Genomic DNA, 26,857 nt, shown 5'->3' on the forward strand with positions numbered 1-26,857 from the left:
GGCGCTGGTCAGACCTCGGGACAGCGCCCTGGCCTCAGCCCCCGGCAGCCGCAAAACCAGAAGGCCGGGGCGGGGACCGTCCTGCTCCAACTCAGCGGAACTCCCCGCCCAGCTCGCTACCCACTTTGGCGTCTCGCTCCGCCCCTCGTCCTAGCCCCGCCCCGTGACGCAATCAGGGCGGAGCCAGCGGCCTCTAGTGAGACCAGCCGGTGCGTCAGGACCTGCGCCAGCTCCGAGCTCCTCCCACGCCCGCCGGGCCCCCGAGATGGCGCCTGCGCAGCGCGGCTCGGCCCGGGTTGTGCCCCCCCCCTCCCCCTCCCCTAGCAACGGTCGTCGCGCCCGCCTCCGTCCTTCGGCCGCGCTCGCGCACGCGCGCTCTTTCTGGCCGCCCGGCCCCTCCCTCCCCGTCACCCGTAACAACCACTCGAGCCTCGCCGCGCCCCTCCCGCTCCCGTAGCCCGGTCCACTCCCCGGAACCCACCGCGGAGCCGCGGCCGCCGGCAGTGGAACGGCGACGGCATCACGGAGCCGCCGGCATGAGCGCCCCCCGCCGCCCCGCGTCCCGGGCCCGGCCTTTCTGACAAGAGGTAGGCGCGCGTCGCCGCGGCGGGCTCCGAGCGCGCCCCCGGCCCCTCCCAGCGCCGCGGGGCTCTTCCCGGCCCCTCGGCCCGGGAGGGAGGGAGGGGGCCCACCGCCCCCGCTTCCCCGGTAGCCCCGCGTAGCCCCCGCCTTCGCACTCCGGGAGCCCTCCCTGCGGGAAGCCGAGTTTGGGGTCCAAGTCCGCCCTCGGCTCCCCACCCCCGGGCTGGCCGGGGCTGGGGGCGCGGGGCCCGCCGGGCTGGACTCCCTGGACCGGCCCGAGGGCCCGGCCGCCCCTCCGCCTGCGCGCGGTGGACTCCCTGGGTCTGGCCATTGGCTAATTTTTAAGCACCAATTGTCATGCAATAGAGGCTGCCCTGGTCCAGGATGCCACTTGGCCGTTGTAACTCCGGATTCCCACGTAGGACGTTTCTCTGGACCTGAGCATCCGAAGCTGGGCACTGGCAGGAGTTCAGAAGCTCGTGAATTAGCAGGTTCCCCAGCGTAGTCACTCTGGGTTCTTCCGGGCAGTGGAATCCTGAATGGGTGTTAGAGTATCTTCACCGAGCATTCTGCTTTTTAAGTCTCCTCCAACCCCCGCATCCCTTTTTATACCCTGTGACCAGCCTCCCCGTCTCTGGGCGATGCTCTAAAGTTAATTTTCCCACTTTTAAAATTGTACACCGGCATTGTTAGGTTTGCAAAACGAAATAGAACGTGGCCCCCGCGCATCAGGACCTGCCAGTCCCAGAATCGATATTAATGCCGGCTTCCAGTGGAGTGACGTGGAGGACTCCGGAGTATGGCTCTGAGTGTCAAGATTTCAGAGTTGGAAGTCCTTCGAGATTATCTCACCTCAAACCTCATTTTACAGAGGTGAAACTGAGTCCGAGGGAAGTCAAATGACTGGTTTGAGGTCACCGGGAGCAATTGTGTAACATGCCAGTATACTGTTGTCCACCATGACCTGTTCTTGTGGAGAGATATGCTAAACAAACATACCAGAGAGAGTTCCAGACCTGGTTAAATGTAATAATAAAGATAAGAATCTTCTGAAATAAAATATATCTCCATAATTTTTTTTTTTTTAATTACAGCTAGACTTTGGGCTCCTTGAGGATATTCCATTTTGTATATTTGAATATCCTCTGACCATATTCAGCATGAAGTAACATTCTTAATGGTTATTCTCAGCAGGACAGGTAGGCTCTTTGGATTTATTTTTCTTCCTCACTTTTATTTATTTTTATTTTTTTAAAAGATTTTATTTATTTATTTGAGAGAGAGAGAATGAGAGACAGCACGAGAGGGAAGAGGGCAGAGGGAGAAGCAGACCCCCCGCCAAGCAGGGAGCCCGATGCGGGACTCCATCCTGGGGCTCCAGGATCATGACCTGAGCCGAAGGCAGTCGCCCAACCAACTGAGCCACCCAGGCGCCCCTTCCTCACTTTTAAATAGGGAATCAAAGTCACGCAAAGGACTCCAAAAAAAGTGTGTTTTTCGGAAAAATGCGTGTAGGCTGGCCCCGGAGTGGGAATAGGTACCTTGCAGGAGGATTCCTTCCTCTGAGAAGTAGGCTCCAGCGTTTAGTGGATTAATGACAGGTATCCCAGCTGTTTGAGGCTGGAAGTTCCACCCAGCTGGAGTGCTTGTTGTTGCTGCCATTGGAAGACAGGTCTCTGGAATTGTAGTCTGTGCAGTTAGAAAACAGGGATTGCCAAGTTTACTTTGAAGCTAGCTTTTGAGGAGTATTCCATAATTTGAAATACAATAGTATTTTTTTCCATTTTTATTTTTGTGTGTCTTCAGACTTAATATCTTCAAGTGCCATCATTTTTATTTGGTTTCTTGTAGAAGTTGTGGAAGAGTAAATGATTCAAGAACTAATAATTGGACCAAATAACATTTCAGTGCTGGAAAGAACTGGGATCCTGTACCCAGCCCAGCCCCTGGAGAGGCCCCAGGAGGCAGAGCAGAACTGTTTCCCTCATGACACTTGGACTTCCTTCACCTTTTCTTACTGTCTTACTACCTTCTCCTTCCTTGTATAGTCCAAGTGTCATCTTTGGGTTTTTGTGTGTAGAGAATTATGTGACCTATTGAGATCCCTTTCTACAGTTAGACTGTGGTATGATGAGTAAATGCAGACTTAATTTTTTCCAGACTTAATCATGGTTTTTTTTAAATCATATATATTTGTGTTTTGCAGGTGTGAGAGGATTGCTGTTGTGTTACAATCATGGTGCAGAAATACCAGTCACCAGTGAGGGTGTATAAACACCCCTTCGAATTAATTATGGCTGTAAGTACTTTACATTTTAATTTAGTCTTTGGCTTTTTTTTTTTTAAGTATTCAAATTTGATGATCTGTAAACGGATGTTAATGTTATAATTTGTTTCCATTGCTCCGCTTTTACTTATTCTGTTTTTATGCTTATGATCCAGATCTAGAGTTCATGAAATGTTTTTAAACCGTAAATCTCTAAAAATGAAAACCTGCATGTTTGTTTTTTACAAATGCATCTCTGGTTAATATGTGAATTTGAGTTAATTCTCTCTTTGAAAACACAGAAGTGGGATTCTGAAAATACTTCTTCTGGATTTTGGTCTTTTTGTTTGTTTGTTGAAGTAGAAAAGGGATGTGGAGAGTGGTTTTTTCCCTCTGCTGCTCATTCAGAAGCGCGCTCTGGTTGTCAGGGAATTCACTTACATAGCAATGAGCACTATGGGATGGAGTTTAATTTAGATTATTCTAACGACTCTGCTGAATGAGTTTTTCCCCTTGACATCAAGTTCATGAGGCATAGTAGAATTCCACAGACAGGGTCACTCAAGTCTTAATTTTCTTTGTTATTTATCTGAAGTGTTTGGCTGAAAATAAGCATTTCACCAGATGCAAAACAAATCTTCCCCAATCACTTTTAGAATATTTTTGGGTACTCCTTCTTCTCCTTTCTTTTCTGTGTTGCTGTTAAGGTGTAATGTAACCTGCATACAGGAAATGCTCTTGTCATGAACATAACGATGACTGGACCAAGATCAAGATCCAGAACATACCAGCCCAGCAAGAAATCCCACTTGCCCCTTCCCTCCCACCTCAAAGTCAGCCACTGCTCTGACTTCGCTGCTCTGACTTCGAACACCATTGATGAGTGTTCGCTGTTTCTGTTCTATATTTAACTAGAAACTTAGGTGGTGTTTTTGCATCTGGCTGCTTCTGCGCAACCTTGTTTGTGAGATTTATCCGGAGCAATATGGTTTTGAAAAGTAACCCCCAAAACGCAAGTCCTCTCAAGGAAACAATTTAGATTTAGGGAATTTTTTAAAATTGAGACATAATTTACATACAGTGAGATGGTCACGTTAACATTAGGTGTACAGTTTGATCAGTTTTGATGAAAGAGTGACCCACACCTCTGTCAGGATGCAGAACCTTTCCATCCAGTACCTCAGAAAGTTCCCTTGTACCTCTTCTCGGTCAGTGTGAGGTTTTGGGGGTTTTTCTTTTGGCACGGGGGTGGTGGTTTTAGTTCTGTAGTTCCCTATTTTTTTTTTTTTTTTAAAGATTTTATTTATTTTTTAGAGAGCGAGCGAGAGAGAAACAGCATGAGAGGGGAGAGGGTCAGAGGGAGAAGCAGGCTCCCCGCTGAGCCGGGAGCCCGATGTGGGACTCGATCCCAGGACCCTGGGATCATGACCTGAGCCGAAGGCAGACGCTTAACCATCTGAGCCACCCAGGCGCCCTTAAGATTTTACTTTTACGTAAACTCTACGCCCTGTGTGGGGCTCGAACTCCCAAACCCAAGATCAAGAGTCGCGTGTTTGACTGATGGAGCCAGCCCGGCGCCACCGTGTTTCCCTTAAATACCAGGACTGTTCAGTATTTTATGTTAATGGTTTATCAGAGAGGCTTGTTTCCTGTTTGCATGTATGTGTACTGCTTTGGCTTTTGGTTGTATGCAGCAAAGACCCACTTCAGAGAGCTTGAGAAGGGGTATTGTTCGAGGGAACACATGTGGTGTGATGTGGTGATGTGAATCGCACAGAAATGCAGGAATGCGAGCTGGCTGGGCTGAGCTCCAAGAACTGGGCGTTGGAAGGGGGTTCCCGGCAGCTCTGGGGAACGTTGGCTGCAGTTGTCACTGGAAGTTCACCCTGTGGGACTCGGCCTTGCTCCATAGGGGGGAGCCTCTCTTCCCCGTCTCCTGCCAGTCTCCTGCCAGTCGGCTGCTTTGCTCACTCCTGGTTTTCCCTCCCCTGTGGCTTCAGCTCTGGTGCTGTTTTAGCTGTTCAAAGCCCCTCCAAGCCCTAGTTCAACTTTGTGGCATTTCTTGTTGCTTTCTTTCAGTTTCTAAGTGACCGAGTCTTGTCATGTTTCAGATTCTAGAGAGACTCGATCTGGGCATCTTTCCCCTGGAGAGAGGATGTAGGTTATTGGCCAGGCTGTGGATTATTTGCCCAGGGTTGGTGGCCTAACCCTTTTCAGTTGGCAGAGGCTGGTGGAGTTGGGGGAGAGGTGTGGGGAGCAGTGGAGCCCAGTGGCCCCCTGTGAGGCCGAGAACTGCCCCAGGGGCTGGCCAGGCCAGATCGGCAGGGGAACACAGGAGCTAGGAGTCAGGGGTGGTGTGTTCTGTTCTCTAAAACATTAAGTACGATCTGAAAAGCTCAGTGCTACCCTGATTGATTGAGGCAAAGGTTTTTTGGTCTCTTCTGCAGACACTAGATTAATAAAGAGGAGTTTTGACTAATGATCAACTTCCCTATTTTCCTTACTTGACTATTTTCAAAATGATGAAGTTTTGTCCTGCCCATTTTATACATGGATTTACAGGAGAATTTGAAATTCAAGTTCTGAACCATCCCCCCAGGCTTTTAAAATTAACTCATTTTTAAATTGCTTTTGTTGGGCGCCTGGGTGGCTCAGTTGGTTGAGCGACTGCCTTCGGCTCGGGTCATGATCCTGGAGTCCTGGGATCGAGTCCCGTGTCGGGCTCCCTGCTCGGTGGGGAGTCTGCTTCTCCCCCTGACCCTCCCCACTCTCATGCTCTCTCTGTCTCATTCTCTCTCTCAAATAAATAAATAAAATCTTTAAAAAAATAAATAAATAAATTGCTTTTGTTTTGAGGCAAAAAATGAGGTCATTTTCTTTTGGGTTGTGGAAAGTATTTTTTAATCTGAAAATGAAATAAGTTCTTCCAAAATGAGATAGAAGCTAGAGTGTTTTAAGTCCTTAGTGATTTTTGTGTGGTGTCATTGGCCACTTTTCGGACTGAAATTGTACGTCATAAAATTCTCTTTATTTACCTTGTTTTATTACTATTTTTTGCATTGAGAAGAAACAGTAGTATAATAGAATAAGTCTGGAAATATTCTTTGCAGTTCTTCAGGGTGAGGAGAGACACAAAGCAAGAACAGAACTATAGCATCAAGGGATTTACTTTTTAATTTTTTTAATTAAACTTTTAATTTCAAGATACTTTTAGATATACATGCAATCATAAGAAATAATACAGAAAGATCCCATGTACCCTTACCCATTTTTGTCCAATGGGAACATCTTACAAAACTATAATACTGGGGCGCCTGGGTGGCTCAGATGGTTAAGCGTCTGCCTTCAGCTCAGGTCATGATCTCAGGGTCCTGGGATCGAGTCCCGCATCGGGCTCCCTGCTCCTTGGGAGCCTGCTCCTCCCTCTGCCTCTCTCTCTCTCTCTCATGAATAAATAAATAAAATCTTTAAAAAAAAAAAAAAAACTATAATACTGTATCACAACCAAGATACTGGTATTCATACAGTCAAGATACAGAGCATTTCCATCCCCACAAAGATCCTCAGGTTGCCCTTTTTAAGTAAGCTCCACACCTCGTGTGGGGCTCGAACCCGCAACCCAGAGCCCAAGAGTCCCATGCCCTACCGACTGAGCCAGCCAGGTGCCCCTCGACAGAAAGCGTTTTGAGAGAGCGCCACAGCGAGTGCAGGGTAGTCGTGGGAGTGCCGGGGCGCTGCGGGTGGTTGACTGGAGGCTCCAAATCTTGCTTCATGGGGGGTCCCTGGGGGGAGGAGACTGTTGGGGAAAATACCACTCAGTGAGCACATGGCCTTGTCTGTCAAGCAGGGGTGTCACTGAGGGTAGTATTGCCAAAAAATGGTTCAGGTGGAAATTGCCTACTGTAAATAGCGACATGGTGGACATCAGATTTGTTAATTGCATTTGATTGAGTTAATGAAAATTTATCATTTGTTTTGGGATCAGTATACCCGTAGCACGAAGAAATCTCGTTGATGTTCCTATTGATTTGTAAATGGCAAACAAGCAAGATGGAGGTGGAGTTTTCCAGCGGGCCCTTGGAGCGTTTTAAGGGCTTGCTTTTGTGAGACGTTTGCCCAGAAACAGCACGTTAGAGCTTCAGTGAACGGAGAAATGGCCTGAAAGCCCCTGTCTCACCTCAGAGGGTGAGGAGCCTGAGGCGCACTTAGTGGCGGAGATCTGCTTCCCAAGTCCGTCATTCCTTGCACCCTGCAGGGGCTTCCCAAGGTTCTTGTTCCCCAGGATGCCTCTGACTTGTCCAGCTTCTGCCCGGGCTGTTGGGAGGCATGTTGAATCCATGAAGGACACTTAAAAGATTTCGGGTCTTGCCCAGGCGGAGCGAGGGGATCCCACAGAGCAGGAGCTTGGCATGGCAGGGAGGACTCTGATGCACTTGCGGGAGGGTGTTTCATGTTGACATTTCTCGGGGAAAACAGTTTTATTTTATTTTATTTATTTAATTAATTAATTAATTTATTTATTTATTAATTAAAGGTTTTATTTATTTGACAGAGAGAAAGACAGCCAGAGAGGGAACACAAGCAGGGGGAGTGGGAGAGGGAGAAGCAGGCTTCCTGCAGAGCAGGGAGCCCGATGTGGGGCTCGATCCCAGGACCCTGGGATCATGACCTGAGCCGAAAGCAGACGCTTAATGACTGAGCCACCCAGGCACCCCGGGAAAACAGTTTTAAAACGAAACATCTTCAGGCACAGCTTTCCCCCTCCTGACGTCACAGGCCTCTTACTACCAACCCGAGGAGGGGTGAAGGAGCTAGGGAGCGGGAGGGCGACCGGGAGGGGGCTCGGTACCTCTGGGTGCGGGTGCGGGGAGAGGAGAAGGCCTGCCGCCGTCCTCTGCGGCCCAGGGAGCTCTGGGCCGGAACGCACAAGTAGGGCGAGGACTGGCCTCTCCTCCCTTTCCTCCCGAGGACAGCTGTCGTTTTGACCTGGTGGAGCGCGTGCTGGGAGAGGCCCCGCCGCATGCCCCGCCGCATGCCCCGCCGCCCCCCCGCACTGGCATGGTGCGCCCAGCCCGCTCTCAGGAGCACCGGCCTTTTTCCAGCCTCCCCCCACCGCCCCACCGCCATCTGTGGCCCAGCAGACACAGCCTCTGATTGTGCCCTCGGGTCCCCCGTTTCTGTCCCTTTCTCTCCTGGCACTGCCCGAGTGAGTTGTTTTCTTGTTCCGTCTTGTACGCCTTCAGGTCACCCCGCGTTCTGCTGCCAGACGCTGTGTCCGCGTGGCAGTCCCATTTGGGTGACCTCTTACTATCTCACCCACTCTAAACTCCTGTGCTCTTCCTCGAGGACCTTCCTTGAAGTAAGTAACCTTACTTCACAAACATGCATTTTTAAATCTATTCTGTGCTGTTCTGGTTGCCACACACTGTTTTTCCGGCCCTTACACCCTTTTGACACTTCCTTCCTCGCCTTAGCTGCTTGCTTTTCCCCGTCTGTTTCTTTGAATCTCGGTCCTGCTGACCTAGCCCTTCCCCGGGCCTCTGAGGGACCGCTCGTGTCTCTCTCCCTTTCCTCGACTCCTTTTTTATCAGGGTCGTCAGGGTTAGCTACTTCCCCTGCTAACTAGAGTTTCTTTTATTCTCAGGGTTCCATACAACTATTGTATATGTTCCTCAGGGGCAGTGACTTTGCAGATTATTTCCCCTGTTCTCTCAAGTGTTGGCCCTAAACACGTAGTAGGCTCTTGGATTGCACTGGGTCAGCTGATGTCTGTGCGCAGGAACTTTGCATGTGAGGACTTGGGAAGTGGGTCTGTTGGAAACTCAGATCTAAAATGTAATTCTATGGTCTGTTTTCAGATAAGAGATTTATGTTTTCTCTGTGGAATAAAAGTAACGCACTATGATCCTTCAATTAACCAATACTTTCCTTAGGAACAGAGCCCTTTTGTGATGAATTTGACTTTTTTTTTTTTTTTTTACATCTTCATAAATTATACGAAGCTCTGTTGACAGGCACCTTACTAGTAGTTTAAGCAGTGTACTTTTATAGGTTGAGCAAACAGAAAAGCTATTTGCCAGTGTACAGTTGTTGGTTAAATGGCCCACCACCACTAAATTTGCTTTTGCTCTTCTCTCTTATTTTTGTTTGTTTCATTCTTTGAGTTTTTAGCCCCTTTTCCGTTTCCCCAGGTGTCTCCTGGCTTCCCACTAAGACCAGATGATGAAGGCAGGAAGGAGAGATTTGCTGAGTTGGGTGCACATCTAATCCCTGCCACAAACTAGCTGGGTGACCCAGTGACTAGGCCAGTTACCTAGTGTAAGGCTGTGGTGTGGAGGAATTAGCCCGCAGATAGGAAAGTAGGGAGGACAGGGCCTGGTGATACCTGTGCCCTCCCCTCTTCCTTCTTAACATCCAGCCTTTTGCCTACTTCCAAATATGAGGTGAAATGAATCAGTTAGTAAATGACTTCTCTGAATGTGCATATTTCTTTTATTTTTAAGACTTCTTTTAGATTAAACAGGCATTTGTACTTATATTTAGGCTTTATTTCCTGTATCAAAACAGCAGGGGACACCTGTGGGGACCCCAGGTAGACTTGTATGTGTGACTGCAATGTGAGAAGAGCCTCACGTTGAGCTGAACCGAGTCTGGTCTTTTTGGGGTGAGAGCGAGGTGTGCAGAAATCCGAGAAATACAGTGCTTCCTGAGGAGGTGGCCTGGCACACAAGCCACCCACTTTCAGATTGTTCCTCGGGTTGGTTGGGGTGGAGGGGCACAAGTCCCGCTGGAACCCAGACTTGCCTTGTGCTTGCTCACTCTTTCTGGCAGCTGGCTGCCTCTGGAAGCCCTGTCCGTTCTCCTGAAGAAATTTTGAGCCACCTGTCCCGCTTTTCACTGTTTTTCCCTCTGACCTGAGTTGCACGCACGTTGGGTTTTGAGCAGCATTTAGTTTGAAGTGTTGTCATCCCGTCTCTCATTGTTCTTCTCGAAGCACTCTTCTTCCTCTCATCCTGGATTTCATCCCTGGGCCTTTGGCATCCCTGACTCTGGTTTCCCAGTTTCTCATGGTGATACTGAAATACATCCTCTCGTTGACCGAGGTGGTATTAGATGTTCGGGCAGCCTGATAGGCGGTAGGATTTGTTTTTACTCAGAGGTGAATAAGCAGTGTTCGTGTATTTTGGGTAGCCGACTTTAAACAATTTATTCAAGTCTAGGAATGGAGGGAAGTGATCCAATTTCTCTGATGGTGTATTAAGGTCAGTTTTCAGTGGGGGGACGCTGTACTCTTCTCATTTATAGGGTGTTCGAGTGCTGCAATGTGAGTCCTATTGCATTTAATACAAGCTGGGGTCTAATTAGTCAGGCTTACTTAGTTTTGGAAATGGACAATTATAGTACACTTTCATCACATGCCACTTTGTATAGAACTAGGCATCTTCCCTTCTCTTACACCCACTTGCCAGCACATTATGCATTCCGAATTATTTTTAATGTGCCAGGGTGAAGACAGTTGTGGCTCAGTAGGAAATATCCAAAGGAGATATAAAGCAGGATCTGACTCAGCTCCTTGCCTCTTTGATTTATCTGTTTTTGTGAAAACACAAAAACCCCGAAACCTTGTATTATGGACATTTTCAAGCATATATGAGTAGAGAGGATGAAATGTCCAGTTAATGCCACGGGCCCATCACTCCACTCCGGCGGGAACAGCGCTTTGCCACTAACTATTGCGTCATCCATCCCCCCTCCCCTTTTTTCTTTTCCTGGTGTATTTAGAGCAGATTTCAGGCATCTTGTGAACTCATCCATAACTCCTTCAGCATGTATCTCTAAACAGTAAGGACCCTTTTCTTTTGTAAACTCCATTGCCATGTCATCATCACACTTAATGAAAACACCGTGTTCAGACTTTTCTCGACGGTCTAGAACGATGTCTTTTCAGACATTGTTTGGTTCCCGCTCCGGATCAGCCATCGCTCTTGGTTTTTGTGTCTTCAGTCTTCACGCTTCTCCCACATTCTCCCTTCCCTTTGTTTCCTTTCACGCCCTCACTTTGTTAGAGAAGCTGGGTCATCGCCCAGTCCTGTCCTCTTAACCTTTGGCTTACTGCTGGTTCACGGTAGCAGATAGGAGCCCATGCAGCCTCGGGTCAGCTCAGCGACTCTAGCAGCCCCGTTGAAATGCTTGATGGTGGAGATTGGCTTTATTTATTTCGTGGCAAAAACCTGCTGCTCCTCTTTGGTCCCAGTGACCCTCTTCAAGAATGCTGAATTGCAAGTAAGATGCAAAATACTCCTGGGTTTGTTTATAGTTACTTTTTAACCCACTTCATTGGTCCTAATGTTTCACACAGAAAGCAGTTGAAAGGAGTTCATCTATTGGCAGGTCTGATTGAGAGGGTTTGTGTGTAGCACGAGCAGAGCAGCGGGTGCTGGTGGAGGCCTGGCTGGGGGCTGGTGAGGTCGGGGGGCAGTGGTCTGCGGGGTCTGGCTGTCGGCGGTTCTTCCATCTGAGCCCTGGGTAGGGATATCAGGCTGGTTGGAGACGCGTCCACAGAGAAGTTGACTGAAGAGAGGACTTGGCTTGCTGGTGTCATAACTGATTCTTCTTTCTTGATTTTAACCTGTACAGGGGGGAAACAGTTTTGTGTATTTCTAGGGGAGTGATTTTACATGTTGAAACAGAGAGCATATACTGCATTCAAATTCTTTTGCAAGGTACAATTTGATGTTAGGGGAACTAGCCTTTTTTTGTTTTTTAGTGAAAAGTTTATGTATATATCATCACTCTATATAAGGTAACTGCTTTATGTGTCTTGATATGTACTGGATCCTTTTTCCATTCAGAAATCTTACCATCTGTTTCATGGCTCTCCTGCTTGTTTCCGCACTAGAGTATTCAGAGCATACTTTGAGTTATTGATAAGCATCCAGTGTGTAAGTGTCTTGCATATTTGATTAGAGGCTGTATGTGGAACTCTCCCGCCTGCCCCTCCGACTGATCTTGCCTCTCACTCACCACTTCTGTGCCTTTCTGGGGGCAGATGGACTCCCCGTCTAATGATACTTGTCTTGCTATTTTGGGACCACCGGTTATATATTTTGTGTTTTCTGGCCCTCATAAACATCATGGTGTTATAATTGGTAGTTAATGCTATTTTAGAACTATCCAGTTCTCTCTCACCTGACATCTCTTCCTGGGCAGCCTCATTTAACTCATGGCTTCAACTGTTACTTTATAAACAGATCTCAAAGTTTATCTTCAGCCTGGACTCCCACTCAGGAGCTTCCAGATTCCTAGCCAGCTGCCTGCTAGGACATCTCCATTTGACTATATACAAATTCAGTGTCTCTGAAACAGAATCCACTCCCTCCTGCCTGCGCAAAGAACACAGCCTAACAGAAAACAAATACACAAAAAACCCCAATAAAATGTCTCTCCGAAGCTATGCCTTTTCCTGTGATCTGCTGCTTCTGATGAGTGCCACGGCCATGTGGCCTGCCCTGCCCTCAGACCAGAGACCTCGGCGTCCCTGGCTGCCTTCCCTGCTCGTCCCTTGGGCTCAGTGATGACCAGACCCTCCCCTGTCCAGAACGTCTAACGAACGAATGAACTCACCCTTCCTTCCTTTCTTTCTCTCTCTCTATTTCTTTCTTCTTTTTTTTAAGTTTCATTTATTTAAGTCATCTCTACACCCCATGTGGGGCTTGAGCTCACAACCCCGAGGTCAGGAGTCACATACATGTTCCTCTGACTGAGCCAGCCAGGTGCCCCACCCGAACTGTTTCTGAATCTGCCTGTCTCCGATCGTGTTGGCTCCTCTCCAATGACAGGATGACAGTTCCTGGCATCCTGTTCAGGGCTTCTGGACTCGGACTGCTGACCCCATCTCACCCACTTACTCTTTCTCTGGGCTGCTGCCAGGGGCTCTGATTGTAAACCTGAACATGCTCCGTGTTGGAGTTCTTAAGTGTCTGACCCACACCTTCAAGGTGAGGCTCAGATTGGTACCCGGCCTGGTACCCGGGGCCCTTCCCCATCTCCTCCTGCCTCTCTCCCCAGCCTCATCTCCCCGCATGAGCCCCCCACGTTTGCTGCACATCCAGTTATATTGGACCAGTGGGAGTTTCGACAGCATGCCGTTATTCCCCACGGCCTCTGCGCCTTTCTGCAGACTGCTTGGGATTCCTCCCTACCTCTTTCCCACCTGACTGGCTCTAACTGGTTGGACTCACTTCTCCTAGGTGGGATTCCCTCTCTGCGTTCTCATGGCCCTGTCACCTCACTGGTCTCTCCACCTTCAGCTTGTAACTTGAGCATATAGTAAGCTCTCAGAAATAGATTTGTCTGAGGAGTTAGTCAGTCTTGGAATATATGCGTGTATTCCTGTGGAACTTCTGCTTCTGGGAATGAAAATTCTGACAGAAGGTCATGTTGGATCATGCTCTTTTACTTGTCCTTGAGTCATGTTTTGAGGGAATCTGACTCAAATCAGATTTGGGTAAAACAGTCCATATTCAGTGAACTGAAGTATATAATCACTATAGTTGACTAAAAAATGTGTCCTGGTTTATGTATCGTTTGGTGTTTCGGGTGGCTTTTCTCACATAGTGATGAACACCAAGTATAAAAGAATTTCATTTCTGTGGTTCTCCTATAGAACATGAAATTCACTTAAAAATTGTCGGGTGGCTCAGTTGTTAAGTGTCTGCCTTCGGCTCAGGTCATGGTCCCAGGGTCCTGGGATTGAGCCCCGCATCGGGGAGCCTGGTTCTCCCTCTCCCACTCCCCCTGCTTGTGTTCCCTCTCTCGCTGTGTCTCTCTCTGTCAAATAAATAAAATCTTAAAAAAAAAAAAATTGTTGACTCTGGTAATATGGTATTCTAGTTTTTTTTTTTTTTTGAGATATCTTCAGGTTTAAACCTGAAAGATTATTATATGACTTTTTTTCCTTAATGAATAAGTTATTCTGTAACATTAGGTAGTCCTCATAAATGTGTGTTTCTCTTCTTTTTCCTAGCTTAATCCCTGTGTATATCTTAAAAACCAAGTCCAGACCTAAAAGCTGTAAGGTACAAATTTTAAGAAGTAAATTTATTTGAGAGATCATTGGTTGTATTGCAGGATTTATGCTATTAATATTGGGACTCTTGCCCAAACACCTGTTATCTTCATTTTGCTTTTAACACAAAGTTGGTTTAGAATGCAAATTCTAGCAGTTCTAGGTTCTGATTCTCTATTGAATCGGGATTTTCTGAGAGTGGGCTCCACAGCGTGGTTTCACAGCTCTCCAGGTGATTCTGATACTGCTCAGGTTTGAGAACCACTGGTATAGCTCTCCTTAATTAGAATTTATAGCAAATGGAATAGGAGGAAGGGAAGTTGGTTTCAGTTGTAACTGTTAAATTTTTTGAAAAGACTAGATTCTTTAACAGGCTGTGTCAAGAGATTCTTACTACATTATGTTTTCTTTTGAAGGATTTAACGTGCCAAGAAGAGACTATTTATTTGCTTTATATGCTTTTCAGACTGTTGTTCTTGAGTTTATTTAGTGATACCAAAGTTACAAGCATGTGTTTCTTTGAACTTGTCTTAATTTAGTTATTTGTATGACTTTGCTAATTTTCAGGTAGAGAACCTGTATTTGTACTATACTGTATTGTGGTAAATATACAATAATATAAGATCTGTCATTTGAACCATTTCCAAGTGTACAATTCAGTGTGCTAACGTGTTCACCCTGTTGTGTAGCCATCACTGCGGTCCATCCCCAGAACTGCTTTAGCTTCCCACACAGAAGCTTTGTACCCATTAAACACCAGCTCCCCATCCCCCATCCCCTGGCAAACACCCTGCCCCTTTTTTACTTTCTGTTTCTGAATAGAACTATGTTCCTTATATGAGTGGAATCCTACAACATTTGTCCTTTTCTGATTTGCTTACTTTACTCAGTATCATGTCTTCATGGGTCATCCATGTTGTAGCAGGTGTCAGAATTTCTTTCCTTTTTAAAGCTGAATAATCTATTTGATGTATATACCACGTTTTGTTTATGTATTCATCCCATCAGTGGACACTTGGGTTGCTTCCACTTTTTGGCTATCGTGTTTACTGTACACTTTTAAGATCTAGTTTTTGACTATAATATCAACCAAAAAAATGCATATCTCTCTAGGTGGTTTTTTTTTTTTTTTGTCCTTTGTATTAGTAGATTCTAGATCCAAAAGACAGCTTCCTTGAAGAATTCTACCACTGAATTTGGTCCCATCTATTCAAAGTATATCTGTAATTTACATCTCATGGTTGCTGTTGCTGTTGGTTTCTTTTTTTTTTAATTTTTAAATTTTATTTTATTTTTTAAAGATTTTATTTATTCATTCGAGACACAGAGATAGAGAGAGAGAGAGCATGATCGGGGGAGAGGCGGAGGGGGAAGCAGGCTCCCTGCTGAGCCAAGAGCCAGACGTGGGGCTTGATCCCAGGACCCTGGGATCATGACCTGAGCCGAAGGCAGACCCTTAACCATCTGAGCCATCCAGGCGCCCCTCTTTTTTTTTTTTTTTTTTAAAGATTTTATTTATTTCAGAGAGAGAGAGAGAGGAGGGGGAAGGGCAGAGGGAGAGGGAGAAGCAGACTTCCCCGCTGAGCAGGGAACCCGATGCGGGACTCGATGCTAGGACTCTGGGATCATGACCTGAGCCGAAGGCAGACGCCCAACCAACTGAGCCACCAGGCGCCCGGTTTCTGAAGAAAGAACAGCATCTAACAGTAGGTGTAGAGCTACTGAAGTACAATGGTGGGCTCCTGCCATAGGGGGAGAGAAGCAGCAGAGAGAATAGGGAAGTGGGCGCTGGAAGGTCTGGGAGGTGCGACTTGTGTAACAGGCCTCTAATAAATAGTGCACGACAGATATGTTCCTGACGGATTAAGACAGCTCCTACTTTCAGCCTACTGATGATGGAGTTTTTATTCTGGTTCATGAAACCGGATAATATTTCCATAGCTCATTACATTCTTTTATGTGGGCAAACACATGGCATCTTTCAAAGCTGACAGCTGCGATACGCTGGAACACCAGATGCTTTTCTGAAGTCCATGGATTTATTTTTTACACTCTGGAAAGTAAAACAGTACTCTGCCAAATCCAACTTGATTTGAACAGGAATATGCAAAACTGCTATTTTTGTTGCCACCTATACTCTTTGCTATTTATTAGACAAAACAATTTATGGATTAGGAATGGTTTTGGTAAATCGTGGTGTGTTTTGGATGCCATTGGACCGCGCATGGATCAGTCATGTGATTGCACACGAAAACCTAAGAGAGGAGAAACCTTTCATAGCACTCTGGACACTCTTGTTTGCCTGGGGCTTAAGTAATTGTGGCCTGTGAAACATTTGACCTTCAAGATTTATTGACAGTGGTATCTTAAGTATAAAGATCAACTTAAAAGATGTGTCTACCTCTTTTTTCTAACCACAATTGACCCTTGAACACAGAGGTTAGGGGCACGGACCTCCCCCCCCTTCCCCAGTGCAGTTAAAAATCTGCATATAACTTTCGATTGTCCAAAAACTTAACTACTAATAGCCCACTGTTGACCGAAGCCTTACTGATCACATAAGCAGTTGATTAATACAGATTTTGTGTATGTATCATATACCATATTCCTACAATCAAATAAGGTAAAGAAAAAAATGTTAAAGGCATAAGAAAAATACATTTACCATATTGTACTGTATTTATCGAAAAAATCTGTGTATATGTGGATCTGCATAGTTCAAACTCGTTGTTCAAGGGTCAACTGTAGTGTCCTTTAATTCTCTAATAGGGATTGGTTAATGTTGTGCTTTTTATTTTGACAGTCAGAAAAAAGTATGAACACATTGAGATCATCTAGATGCCTGATATAGCTAAGTGCTATGGGACAGAACATGGTTTGCTGTTATGTTTATTTGGGGGTGCCAAATAATACTTTTTTTTTTTTTTAAAGATTTTATTTATTTATTTGACAGAGAGAGACACAGCGAGAGAGGGAACACAAGCAGGGAGAGTGGGAGAGGGAGAAGCAGGCTCCCCGCCGAGCAGGGAGCCCAATGAGGGGCTCGATCCCAGGACCCTGGGAACATGACCTGAGCCGAAGGCAGACGCTTAACAACTGAGCCACCCAGGCACCCCAGTAATACTGTTTTTATGGTGGAAAGCAAATACAAAAAGAATTGAGGTGGAATTAATATGTAGAAGATGTGTTTGAGCCAAGTATAGGCCAAGGTACCTCGCAGACAGGGAGCTGTACAAGTAAAGGGTTAACTAAAGAAAGCAGTGGGCATGGTGGGTCACCTGCAGCCTCTCCCAGGTCTGAAATCACTGTGCCCTGGCCACCAGTTTGTGTCTACGCTGAAGGAGCGATCGGCTCCAACAAGTTGTCACCCTTCCTAGTAAACGTATGTCATGGGTTTCATAATTGTATGAGCTTTTTCCTAGTTTGTACGTATTTAAGTAACATAATAATAAAAATAGCTGGTCAACACCAAAGGTCCAAAGAAACTTTTCTCTCTTAAAAGAGGTTTGAACATTATTCAAGCTTGGTACCCAGTTACTTGGAGTTAGATTTTGCTATACTTGCATGAATCCATATCAGCCAGGTCCTTAAGTTGGGTTTTGTTGGAAACGCAACCTGAGGTTGAAAACAACCAGAGGTTGTGCGGAGGGGGTGCTTCACTTGATGGCTTGTTGGTCCAGCTGTTTTAAATAACCCTTCTATACAATGAACCTATAGTGGTAGTTTGTTTGACTGTCCTCTAAGTTTTAATTGGTGAGACCGAGAATGGAAAAGAGGGATGGTAGTGTCCCCAAACTTCTGGATCTGACTTAGAGCTGTGGAAATTCACACAGTGTACACATTTTGACTCTGTCACCTTACAGTGGAAAGGTGTGTGTGGGGGGGTCCTTTTATGTTTATGATTCTTAAAGTCATGTTTTTTTTTCATGAAAGGAATTTTTGAGTGTTTTGTAAATGGTCCTCAAATATAACTGTATCATATTTTTAACTTTCAAAGTTTAAAACTTTTGGGGCATCTGACCGGCTCAGTTGGAAGGGCATATGACTCTTGATCTCGGGGTTGTAAGTTCAAGCCCCATGGTGGGTATAGAGATTAATTAAAAATAAAATCTTAAAAAATAATGTATGCACTGTGCTAATTTCCACAGATCTAAGTTAGACCCAGAAGAAGTTGAGGATGCTGCCTGCCAGTATCTCAATTATTGCTTACACTTAACCTTGTGGGTAGGGCCCCCACCAGCTTTATTTGGATATAATTGACATTTAACATTGTATTAGTTTAAGATGAATAACAATGCTTTGATATATGTACATATTTGTGAAATGATCATCACAGTAAGTTTATTTAACATCCATTACCTCACATAGTTACACATTTCTTTCTTGTGATAACTTTTAAGATGTACTCTTAGTAGCTTTCAAATATGCAGTACAGTATTATTAATTATAATCACTGTGCTGTGCATTACATCCCCAGGACTTACCGGGTTTTTTTTCCTTTTTAAAGATTTATTTATTTATTTGAGAGAGAGAGTGTGTGTGCCCGTGAGCAGGGGTGTGGAGTAGAGGGAGAGAGAGAGAGAGAAGCCCCAAGCAGACTCCCCACTGAGCGAGGAGCCCAACTCAGGGCTTCATCTCATGACCCTGAGATCCTGACCTGGACGCTTAACCGACTGACTGACTGAGCCACCCAGGTGCCCCCCCGCCCCTTTCTTTTAAGTAAGCTCTATATCCAGCGTGGGACTTTAACTCACAGCTCTGAGGTCTGCAGTCTCACACTCCACCGACTGACTGACTTACAACTGGAAGTGTGTACTTTTTGGAGTAGGTCTTCTCTTATTCCACTATACAAGGGAGAGAACTGAGGTTGAATTGGCTCGTCCAGGGGGTGGCCCTTGACCTGACTGCCTCGCCCAGTGACCGTGGCGCAGCCTGCCAGCATGTAGGGGTGGACTGCCTGCAGCTGGCTCACCTCCAGACAAACCCCGATCTCACTAGCCAGCCGCTGACCCTCGACCCTTGCCTCTCCTGATTCTGGACAGGGCTGGGTTTTGGACTTTGCTTTAAAATTCCTCTCCCTTTCTCCTCCTCGTTGTCCCTCTGATCTGTGTCTGACCCGGTTCCCTGCTGGGCAATAAAACTTTTTCCCCCAGTGCCCTATCTCCCCGTCTTTTCTCTTTTCTTTAACAGAAGCCTCTTGCTCATCGGTGCGTACTGCTGGCCTTCAAATCAAGGTCCAGAGCTCTGCATTGGCTCTGTGGTGTGCCTCCCTGGTTTGTGTCTTAGTTCGGAGGAGACGGTGCTGCAGGAGTGGAGGGAAAGGACACTGTGGGGTAGTTGAGTCAAGTACCTGGTAATTGGCAGGGTCGGGGTGCAGGGAGGATTGAAAGTTGCTAGCACTCTGAGTTTAAAATAGTCCATTTGAGAAATAAAAATAAAATAAAACAGTCCATCTGAGGCTGTAAGTGCTGGTGCAGCATCATGTCGTTGGTCAACAGTTGTGCGAGTCCACCCGGGGAGGGCTTTGTCTGGGGAACGGTGGATGGCACTTCCGAGACTGTGGGAACAGCAGCTTAATGTTTACATTTATTCAGGCCACTGTGGGACCTGAGCGATTAGTTTCCTGACGTGAGTTCTTTCCCTTCCAGGTATATTGTATTTCCTCGTTCTGTGGAAAACATTAATACCATTAACATCAGGCCTGATTCAAGGCTGCCTGTAACCGCACCCTTTTCAGAGAACATCTTGTTACCTGGCACCCTCCTGCCAGCCCTCATGCGTTTACTGAAAGTTCTCTTCCCAGCTCTGGTTATGTTTGTCTGCAGAGCCATATTTTCTGCTTCCAGTAACTGAGTATTTTATATTTAGCTAATTAATCATTTAACTAGCTAAATCCGTTTATTTCTTGTATTTATTTCATATTACAGAGGGAATATTTTATCCACAGTGCCGAAATTGAAATAAAGAATTTTTCTATCTTTATCTTCTGTTTGCCTTTTCTTTTCCTTATAGAAAGAGGGAGACCAATATGATAGTATTTACACCAAGTTTTTTTTTTTTAGTTGGCTGTTTATAAGCTTAACATAGTTGGTTTCCACCAAAGCCTCATGAGCTTTGCATCTTGTGTTTCTAGGGCCACTGGGGACATAATCATCATTTTAGTCTGGTGAACACATGGATTTTCTGAGGGGTGCATTTTTGAAGTATAATAGAAAAGGTAAATGTCAAAAAATTTTTAGTTTTTAAAGCTGTTTGCATTAGAAAGGTGTCTTTCCTCTTTTTATGCATCGCCGAGTTGGCTCCTTGGGACTGTTGGGTGGCCGTGTCCTTACCCACGGCTCGTCGCTCTCTTCCTCTTTGGGAAGTTCATGTGCAGCGGGCGTGTGAACACACGTAGCTGCATGTTTTGACTCTTGTTCTTATTCTATGTCAGGATCTACTAAACATTTTCTTTTTTAATCTTCTACAATTCTGTACATTAAAGAAGATGAGGAAATTTAGTTACCTCCCAAGGCCATCCTGCAGCTGAGGGCAGAGCTGGGATTTGAAGCTGGTCTCTTTTCCCCGGGTCTGTGCTCTGAGATTCAAAGCCATCTGCATCAGGAGTGGGGCAGACCCAGGTTCAAATCCTGGGATGTTAGCTCCTCTCAGCCTCCCATTTCCTCATTTCAAAGGAGAGAGAAACATTTCATAGAAAGATCCTGCCTAGTAAACGCATTAATCTCTGTGAAACCGATTATGGTGCATACGTAGGATTGAGTGAGTAGGCAGTGGTTTGGGAGTCTGTTCTCAGGCTTGTTTCCCCCGCGCTGAGTGGTCTTCACACACGGTCCTTGCGTTCTGTTCGTGCCCCCTCAGCACCTGCCCTACAGTGCCTGTCATGGGGAAGGGGGAGAGTGCTCAGTAAGTGATATTCTGAATTTCTCTAGGTTCTTCTGAAAAGAAGTTTGTCTTTTTATTTTCTTACAGCACAGTTAATAGGTTTTTGCCCCTTTTCTTCATATTTAAGAGGTATGATTTTTTTTAGAATAATTTTAGGTTTACAGAAAATTGAGCAGATAGTACAGAGAGTTTCTATATACCCCTTTACAATTTCCCCATTTACTTATTTATTTGAGATGGAGAGTGGGCGCACAACACTCGCGTGAGCAGAGGGAAGAACGGAGGGAGAGACAGAATCCCAGGCAGACTCCACAATGAGCATGGAGCCCGACGCTGGGCTTGATCTCACGACCCTGAGATCAGGACCTGAGCTGAAATCAAGAGTCTGACGCTTAACCCACTAAGCCACTTAGGTGCCCCTTCCCCTGTTATTGACATCCTGTGGGGTGTGTTCGTTTCGATTGATGAACCAGTATTAATACATCATTATTAACTGAAGTCCATAATTTACATTAGGATTCACTCTTTGTGTTGCACGTTTTGTGGGTGTGGATGCGTGTAGAATGGCATGTGTCCACATTACGGTATCCTATGGAATAGTTTCACTGCCCAAAAAACCCTCTGTGCTCCACCTACTCCTCCCTCCCTTCTCCTCCCCAGTACCTGGGAGCCACTGAGCTTCCGGCTGTGTCCATAGTTGTCCTTTACCAGAGTGTCCCGTGGTTGGAATCATATGGGACGCGGCCTTTTCACACAGGCTGCTTGCATTGAACAACAGTCATTGAAGTTTCTTCCATGTATTTTTGTGGGTTGACAGCTGATTTTTCTTTATTGTTGAATAATACTCCCTTGTATGGATGTGCCCCAGTCTGGTAATCCATCTTTTGTGGGACATCTCAGCTGCTTCCAGTGTTTGATGATTAGGAATAAAGCCTGCCATGCTGCGTTCCTTTTCAGATGCCCTTGACCAGGGTGCCTGGGTGGCTCAGTTGGTTAAGCGACTGCCTTCAGCTCAGGTCGTGATCCTGGAGTCCCTGGATCGAGTCCCCCATCGGGCTCCCCGCTCGGTGGGAGCCTGCTTCTCCCTCGGACCCTCCCCCCTCTCGTGTGCTCTCTCTCTCTCTCAAATAAATGGGTAAAATCTTAAAAAAAAACAAAACAAGGGGCGCCTGGGTGGCTCAGTCGTTAAGCGTCTGCTTTCGGCTCGGGTCATGATCCCAGGGTCCTGGGATCGAGTCCCGCATCGGGCTCCCTGCTCTGCAGGAAGCCTGCTTCTCCCCCTCCCACTCTCCCTGCTTGTGTTCCCTCTCTCGCTGTGTCTCTCTCTGTCAAATAAATAAAATCTTAAAACAAAACAAAACAAAAAAAACAAATGCCCTTGACCTGTGCCTGCTCCGTGCTGGATGATCGTGAATCGGGTTCCTTCATCAGGAAATCCTGAGCACTGCTAGAAATGCTTCCCTAGGGACGCCTGGGTGACTCAGTCGGTTGGGCATCTGCCTTCGGCTCAGATCATGATCCTAGGGTCCTGGGATCGAGCCCCACATCGGGCTCCCTGCTCTGCAGGGAGCCTGCTTCTCCCTCTGCCTCTGTCTCTCTCTCTGTCTCTCATGAATAAATAAATAAAATCTTTAAAAAAAAGAAATGCTTCCCTAAGTTGGCTTGTCAGTTAAACCTATGTGTACTTGTGTTTTTATTTTTATTTTTTTAGCTTTACTGAGGTATAAATGATGAATAATAAACTGTGCATTTTAAAGATGTATAGTTGGATAAGTTTTATCATGTGTATATACCTTTGAAACCATCACTGTAATAAAGATAATGAACATATCCATCACCCCAGAAGTTCTTTATGCCCCATTGTAATTTCTCTTTTTTCCTACCACCAGGTAACCACTGATTTGCTTTCTGTTAGTATAAATTGGTTTGCATTTCCTGGAATTTTACAAAAATAGAATCACACGTACTTTTTTGGTGTTTTCTTTGATTCATCATAATTATTTTGGATTCATTCATGTGTGCATAAGTAGTTTATTACATTGTATTGCTGAAGAGTGTTTCATTGGGTGGGTATACCACAATTTATTTGTTTATATATATATTGCCACAGAAAACATTAGCACTAAAAAAGAACACTTTTTGATTCTTTAGGGCTTTTCTAAGATATTTGGATCTCTTAGAATCAAGAGTAAAACCTATAATTGATTTATTTTTTATTTTTCCCATAATTTATTTTAAAACTCTGGGTTAGTATTTGTAAACTAGAAAACAGAAGGGACACTTTTCAGGCTGTCAGCAAAAAGAAAAAAGAAAAACAGTTACTAAAGTTACATTCTAGGCAGAAAACAAAACTAGATCTAAGACTCTTGGGACCTAGAGAGGGAAGGGGAATACCAGGGATCAGGTTGGGGGAGTGTGGAGCAGGAAGGGGCACACCGAGGGGTAGGAGAGCAGCCTCAGAGGGGCTGAAGAGAGCTTTGAGCTGCCTCAGTGAGCTGTCTTTGAAGGAATTAACTGATGTTTACCCTTAAGTTAGCTTTGTGATCCGTGTTATGAGTTCGGAGGTTGCCTGTTTTCTAAAAAATTCCCTCTGATGCCAGAAGTTTTAAAATCGGGGATACAGCCTTCTATTCTGCGTCTGGACAAAAAGCTTTAAATAACAAAGCCTAATTAATAAAACAGATTTGAAACTCAGACTAATATAATTAACCTATCAGTAAGTATGAATGACTCTGGGTTTTGGGAGAGAAGAAATTTACCATAAGGCTTATGATTGGGGGCATCTGCCGGCACAGCCCTGCAGAGATTCTGAGGACACTAACTAGGACAAAGGTGTGGAGTTGTCAGGTCAAAATGTTTGTTACAGGTTCAGTTATTCATTGTAAGTCAGGCAAGAATATCAGAGCAACTTCTTGAACTTGAAATGTGGCTCGTGAGACTGAGGAACTGATTTTTTTTTTTTTTTTTTTTTAGAGAGAGAGAGCATGCGCAGGGGGGAGGGACAGAGGGAGAGGGAGAAGCAGACTCGCCACTGAGCAGGGAGCCCGATGCGGTGGCTCCATCCCAGGACCCTGGGGTCATGACTGAGCCAAAGACAGTTGCTTAATGACTGAGCCACCCAGGCGCCCTAGTTTTTACATTTTTTAATGGGTAGGGAAAATCCCAAAGAATAACATTTTCTGACATGTGAAAAGCTTATGAAATTCATTTCTCGGTGTCTCTAAGTTGAGTCTCATCGGCGCACAGCTGTGCTCGTTTGCTCATGTGTGGGCGGCAGCAGTGCTGAGTATCTGCAACAGAACCTGTCTGGTCCGTAAAGCTTAGAATATTTGATATCTGGCCCTCTACTTACAGGACAAGTTTGCTTGCCCCTCTCGTCGATTTTTAAAGGTCTCTATGCAGACATTGGAAACTTGCTAGAACACTGGACCCTTTGTTTTTGATAGAAAGTTCGATGGTAGAGGATGATCAATTGGATTGGAGCTCGTTTCTTTAGATTTTGAATACTTACCCTTTGTATAGGCAGAAGAACTTGTGAACAAGTGAATACAATTTAAAGCACTTGGAGCCACAGTTCCCTCGCTGTTCTGAGGCCCCCTAGAACACCACAGGGCTGTAGGATATTTTTAATTTTTGAGGAAACACAGTGATAGTCATCAGCTCACATTTTAAGATTAGATCACACTACGTTTCTTTCTTTTTTTTTTTTTTAAGATTTAATTTATCAGAGAGTGCGCACAGGCACAATTGGGGGAGGGCAAGAAGGAGAGGGAGAAGCAGACTCCCCGCTGAGCAGGGAGCCCGATGCAGGGCTCGATCCCTGGGATCACGACCTGAGCCAAAGGCAGCCGCCCAACTGACTGAGCCACCCAGGTGCCCTTGCATTTCTTTTAAGGGTTTCGCATCTTTGTGGAGCCGGGTTTTCGCTGGTTGGTATGCTAAAAAGCCATTGCCACATGAGAATCAGTGAGCAACAGGAAACCAGAGTAGGAGGGTCCACTGTGATTCCAAGCCTCCCTAGTACCCAAGTACATATGCTTACAAGTAATCCTGGGTATTTAGGAAGGAAACAAAAACATGTTTTCCCTCAATTTAAATGTGTATTATTTAAGATGGTTACTAAGTTATTAGGACACAAATGCTTTTTAAGTTGTTTGGACCTAATAATAAATGGTATTTCTTTTGGCTTTGGGGCACCGTGGAAAAGTTACTGAGATATCAAGGGTGCTGCGAAGGGAAATTTGGAAAAACCTCTGACGTAGAGCTCCCTGTGACCATGCCTAAGGATGAATAGTCCGAAATGTCATCAGTGATTATCTTTAAGACCGTAAACAAACTGAAATCACCCCCAGGCTATTGTGTGAGATGTCAGTCTTGAGCTCTTTTCAGAAATCGGACACAGTTGAACCAATGCAGGCCCTAGCTTTCTAATCTTGGCTAAAAAGCAGAAGATGCAGTTTAATCAAGCACGCTAGATCATACTTGGAATTTTATTTGAAAGCTCAAAAGCTCTGTGTCAGTCTATTAAATTGTGTTAACAAAAGTTTCCAGGTAGTCTTGCCCGGAAATTCTTTTTTTTTAAGATTTTATTTATTTATTTGAGACAGAGAGAATGAGAGACAGAGAGCATGAGAGGGAGGAGGGTCAGAGGGAGAAGCAGACTCCCCGCCGAGCAGGGAGCCTGATGCGGGACTCGAGACCGGGACTCCAGGATCATGACCTGAGCCGAAGGCAGTCGCTTAACCAACTGAGCCACCCAGGCGCCCCTCTTGCCCGGAAATTCTTAAAGGAATACACTATTGGTACTGTAAGAGTATTCTAGAAGACCTTCCTAAATCAGAGCTTTACCTGCAGTTGGCTGCACACCTCAAGGAGAGAAGGAGTGGTTTGATGTTTGTCTTTAACCAGGAACAACAAACTGTCCTGCTGTTGCAAGTTGGTAGCTTTGCTTTAGCCAAATGTAAACATGCTATTTTTTTTTAAAGATTTTATTTCTCTCAGAGAGAGAGAGCACACACGCACAAGCTGGGGGAGGGGCAGAGGGAGACGCAGACTCCTCACTGAGCAGGGAGTCCGACTTGGGGCTTGATCCCAGGACCCCAGGATCATCACCTGAGCCGAAGGCAGATGCTTAACGACTGAGCCACCCAGGCACCCCTTTAATTTTTTTTCTTTTTATTAAGTAAGTTCTACATTGAATGTGGAGCTTGAACTCATGACCCTGAGATCAAGAGTCACATGCTCTACTGACTGAGCCAGCCAGGTGCCCCAAACATGCTAAGTTTTTAATAGATTTAGATGATTATTTTTCTTCTAAGGACAGTTCTTTGGCTTGCTTTGTTTTTAGCAATGGTTCAGATCCTGAGAAGTCCCGGGACTCTGCTGCCTGTCGTGTAATAGTGACTTCTAGTCATTTCTCTGCTGTGAACCAGGAACAGTTTGGTAGCGGGACCCATACTTCCGTATGTGCAGGATAAAATCCAGCGTCAGGCTTCCTGGCCTTTGGGGGGGAGGGTGCAGGGCAGGGGCATTTTGTGGGGGTGCCCGGCTCTTTTCCTGGGGTTTACCTGTTGCTCCTTGTTCCTGCTCCTTGCTATTTTTTTTTTTTTTTTTTTTGGTCACGTACTACCGTTTATTTCTAGGACCCAGAGCGTTAGGAAAATTTGTGGTAGAAAATCTTAAAATGGGTAGAACTTCATGTAGTGCTAATTTATGTTCCTCTTCAGGAGAGACCTTTACCTGGGCCCTCCCATCCCACCTTTCATTCAGGTCTGTGAGAAAGAACACTGCCTGTGGAGTAGAGTTAAGCACAGTTGGGGTCTCACTGGCCCCAGTTATTTTAAGAGGTCAGAAAATACCCTACTATTACGTGGGTTTTTTTGGATACTATTTAAAATTATCATGGTATGGGTGAATAAGATTAACGATTTCTCTGGAATGAAAACTTCTTACATGTGAAGTCTTGTAATGTTGTGGGTAATTCTTACCAGGCTGTGTAGAATTGTGCCAGCAGTCATCTGTAGGCCAGTGAAAGTGGGCTGAGGGCAGGGGACACAGAT

General features: G+C 45.6%; 1 protein-coding gene across 3 annotated transcripts in view; it reads left to right on the forward strand.

The window, feature by feature from the left end:
• Positions 1-391: 391 nt before the first annotated feature.
• SEC14L1 (SEC14 like lipid binding 1) overlaps positions 392-26,857 on the forward strand; it is a 54,015-nt gene continuing 27,549 nt past the window's right edge. For 2 of the 3 annotated variants that reach the window (XM_044921360.1, XM_021680967.2), the window contains exons 1-2: positions 1,688-1,781; positions 2,789-2,881. In XM_044921360.1, coding sequence (XP_044777295.1) covers positions 2,819-2,881 — 63 coding nt within the window. In that variant the 5' untranslated portion in view covers positions 1,688-1,781; positions 2,789-2,818. Of the gene's footprint in view, positions 588-1,687; positions 1,782-2,788; positions 2,882-26,857 lie in introns of those variants that run through there. The other variant, XM_021680968.2, reaches the window with a different exon arrangement.

The sequence above is a fragment of the Neomonachus schauinslandi genome, chromosome 15 (assembly GCF_002201575.2).
Source record: "Neomonachus schauinslandi chromosome 15, ASM220157v2, whole genome shotgun sequence".
Lineage (NCBI taxonomy): Eukaryota > Metazoa > Chordata > Mammalia > Carnivora > Phocidae > Neomonachus > Neomonachus schauinslandi.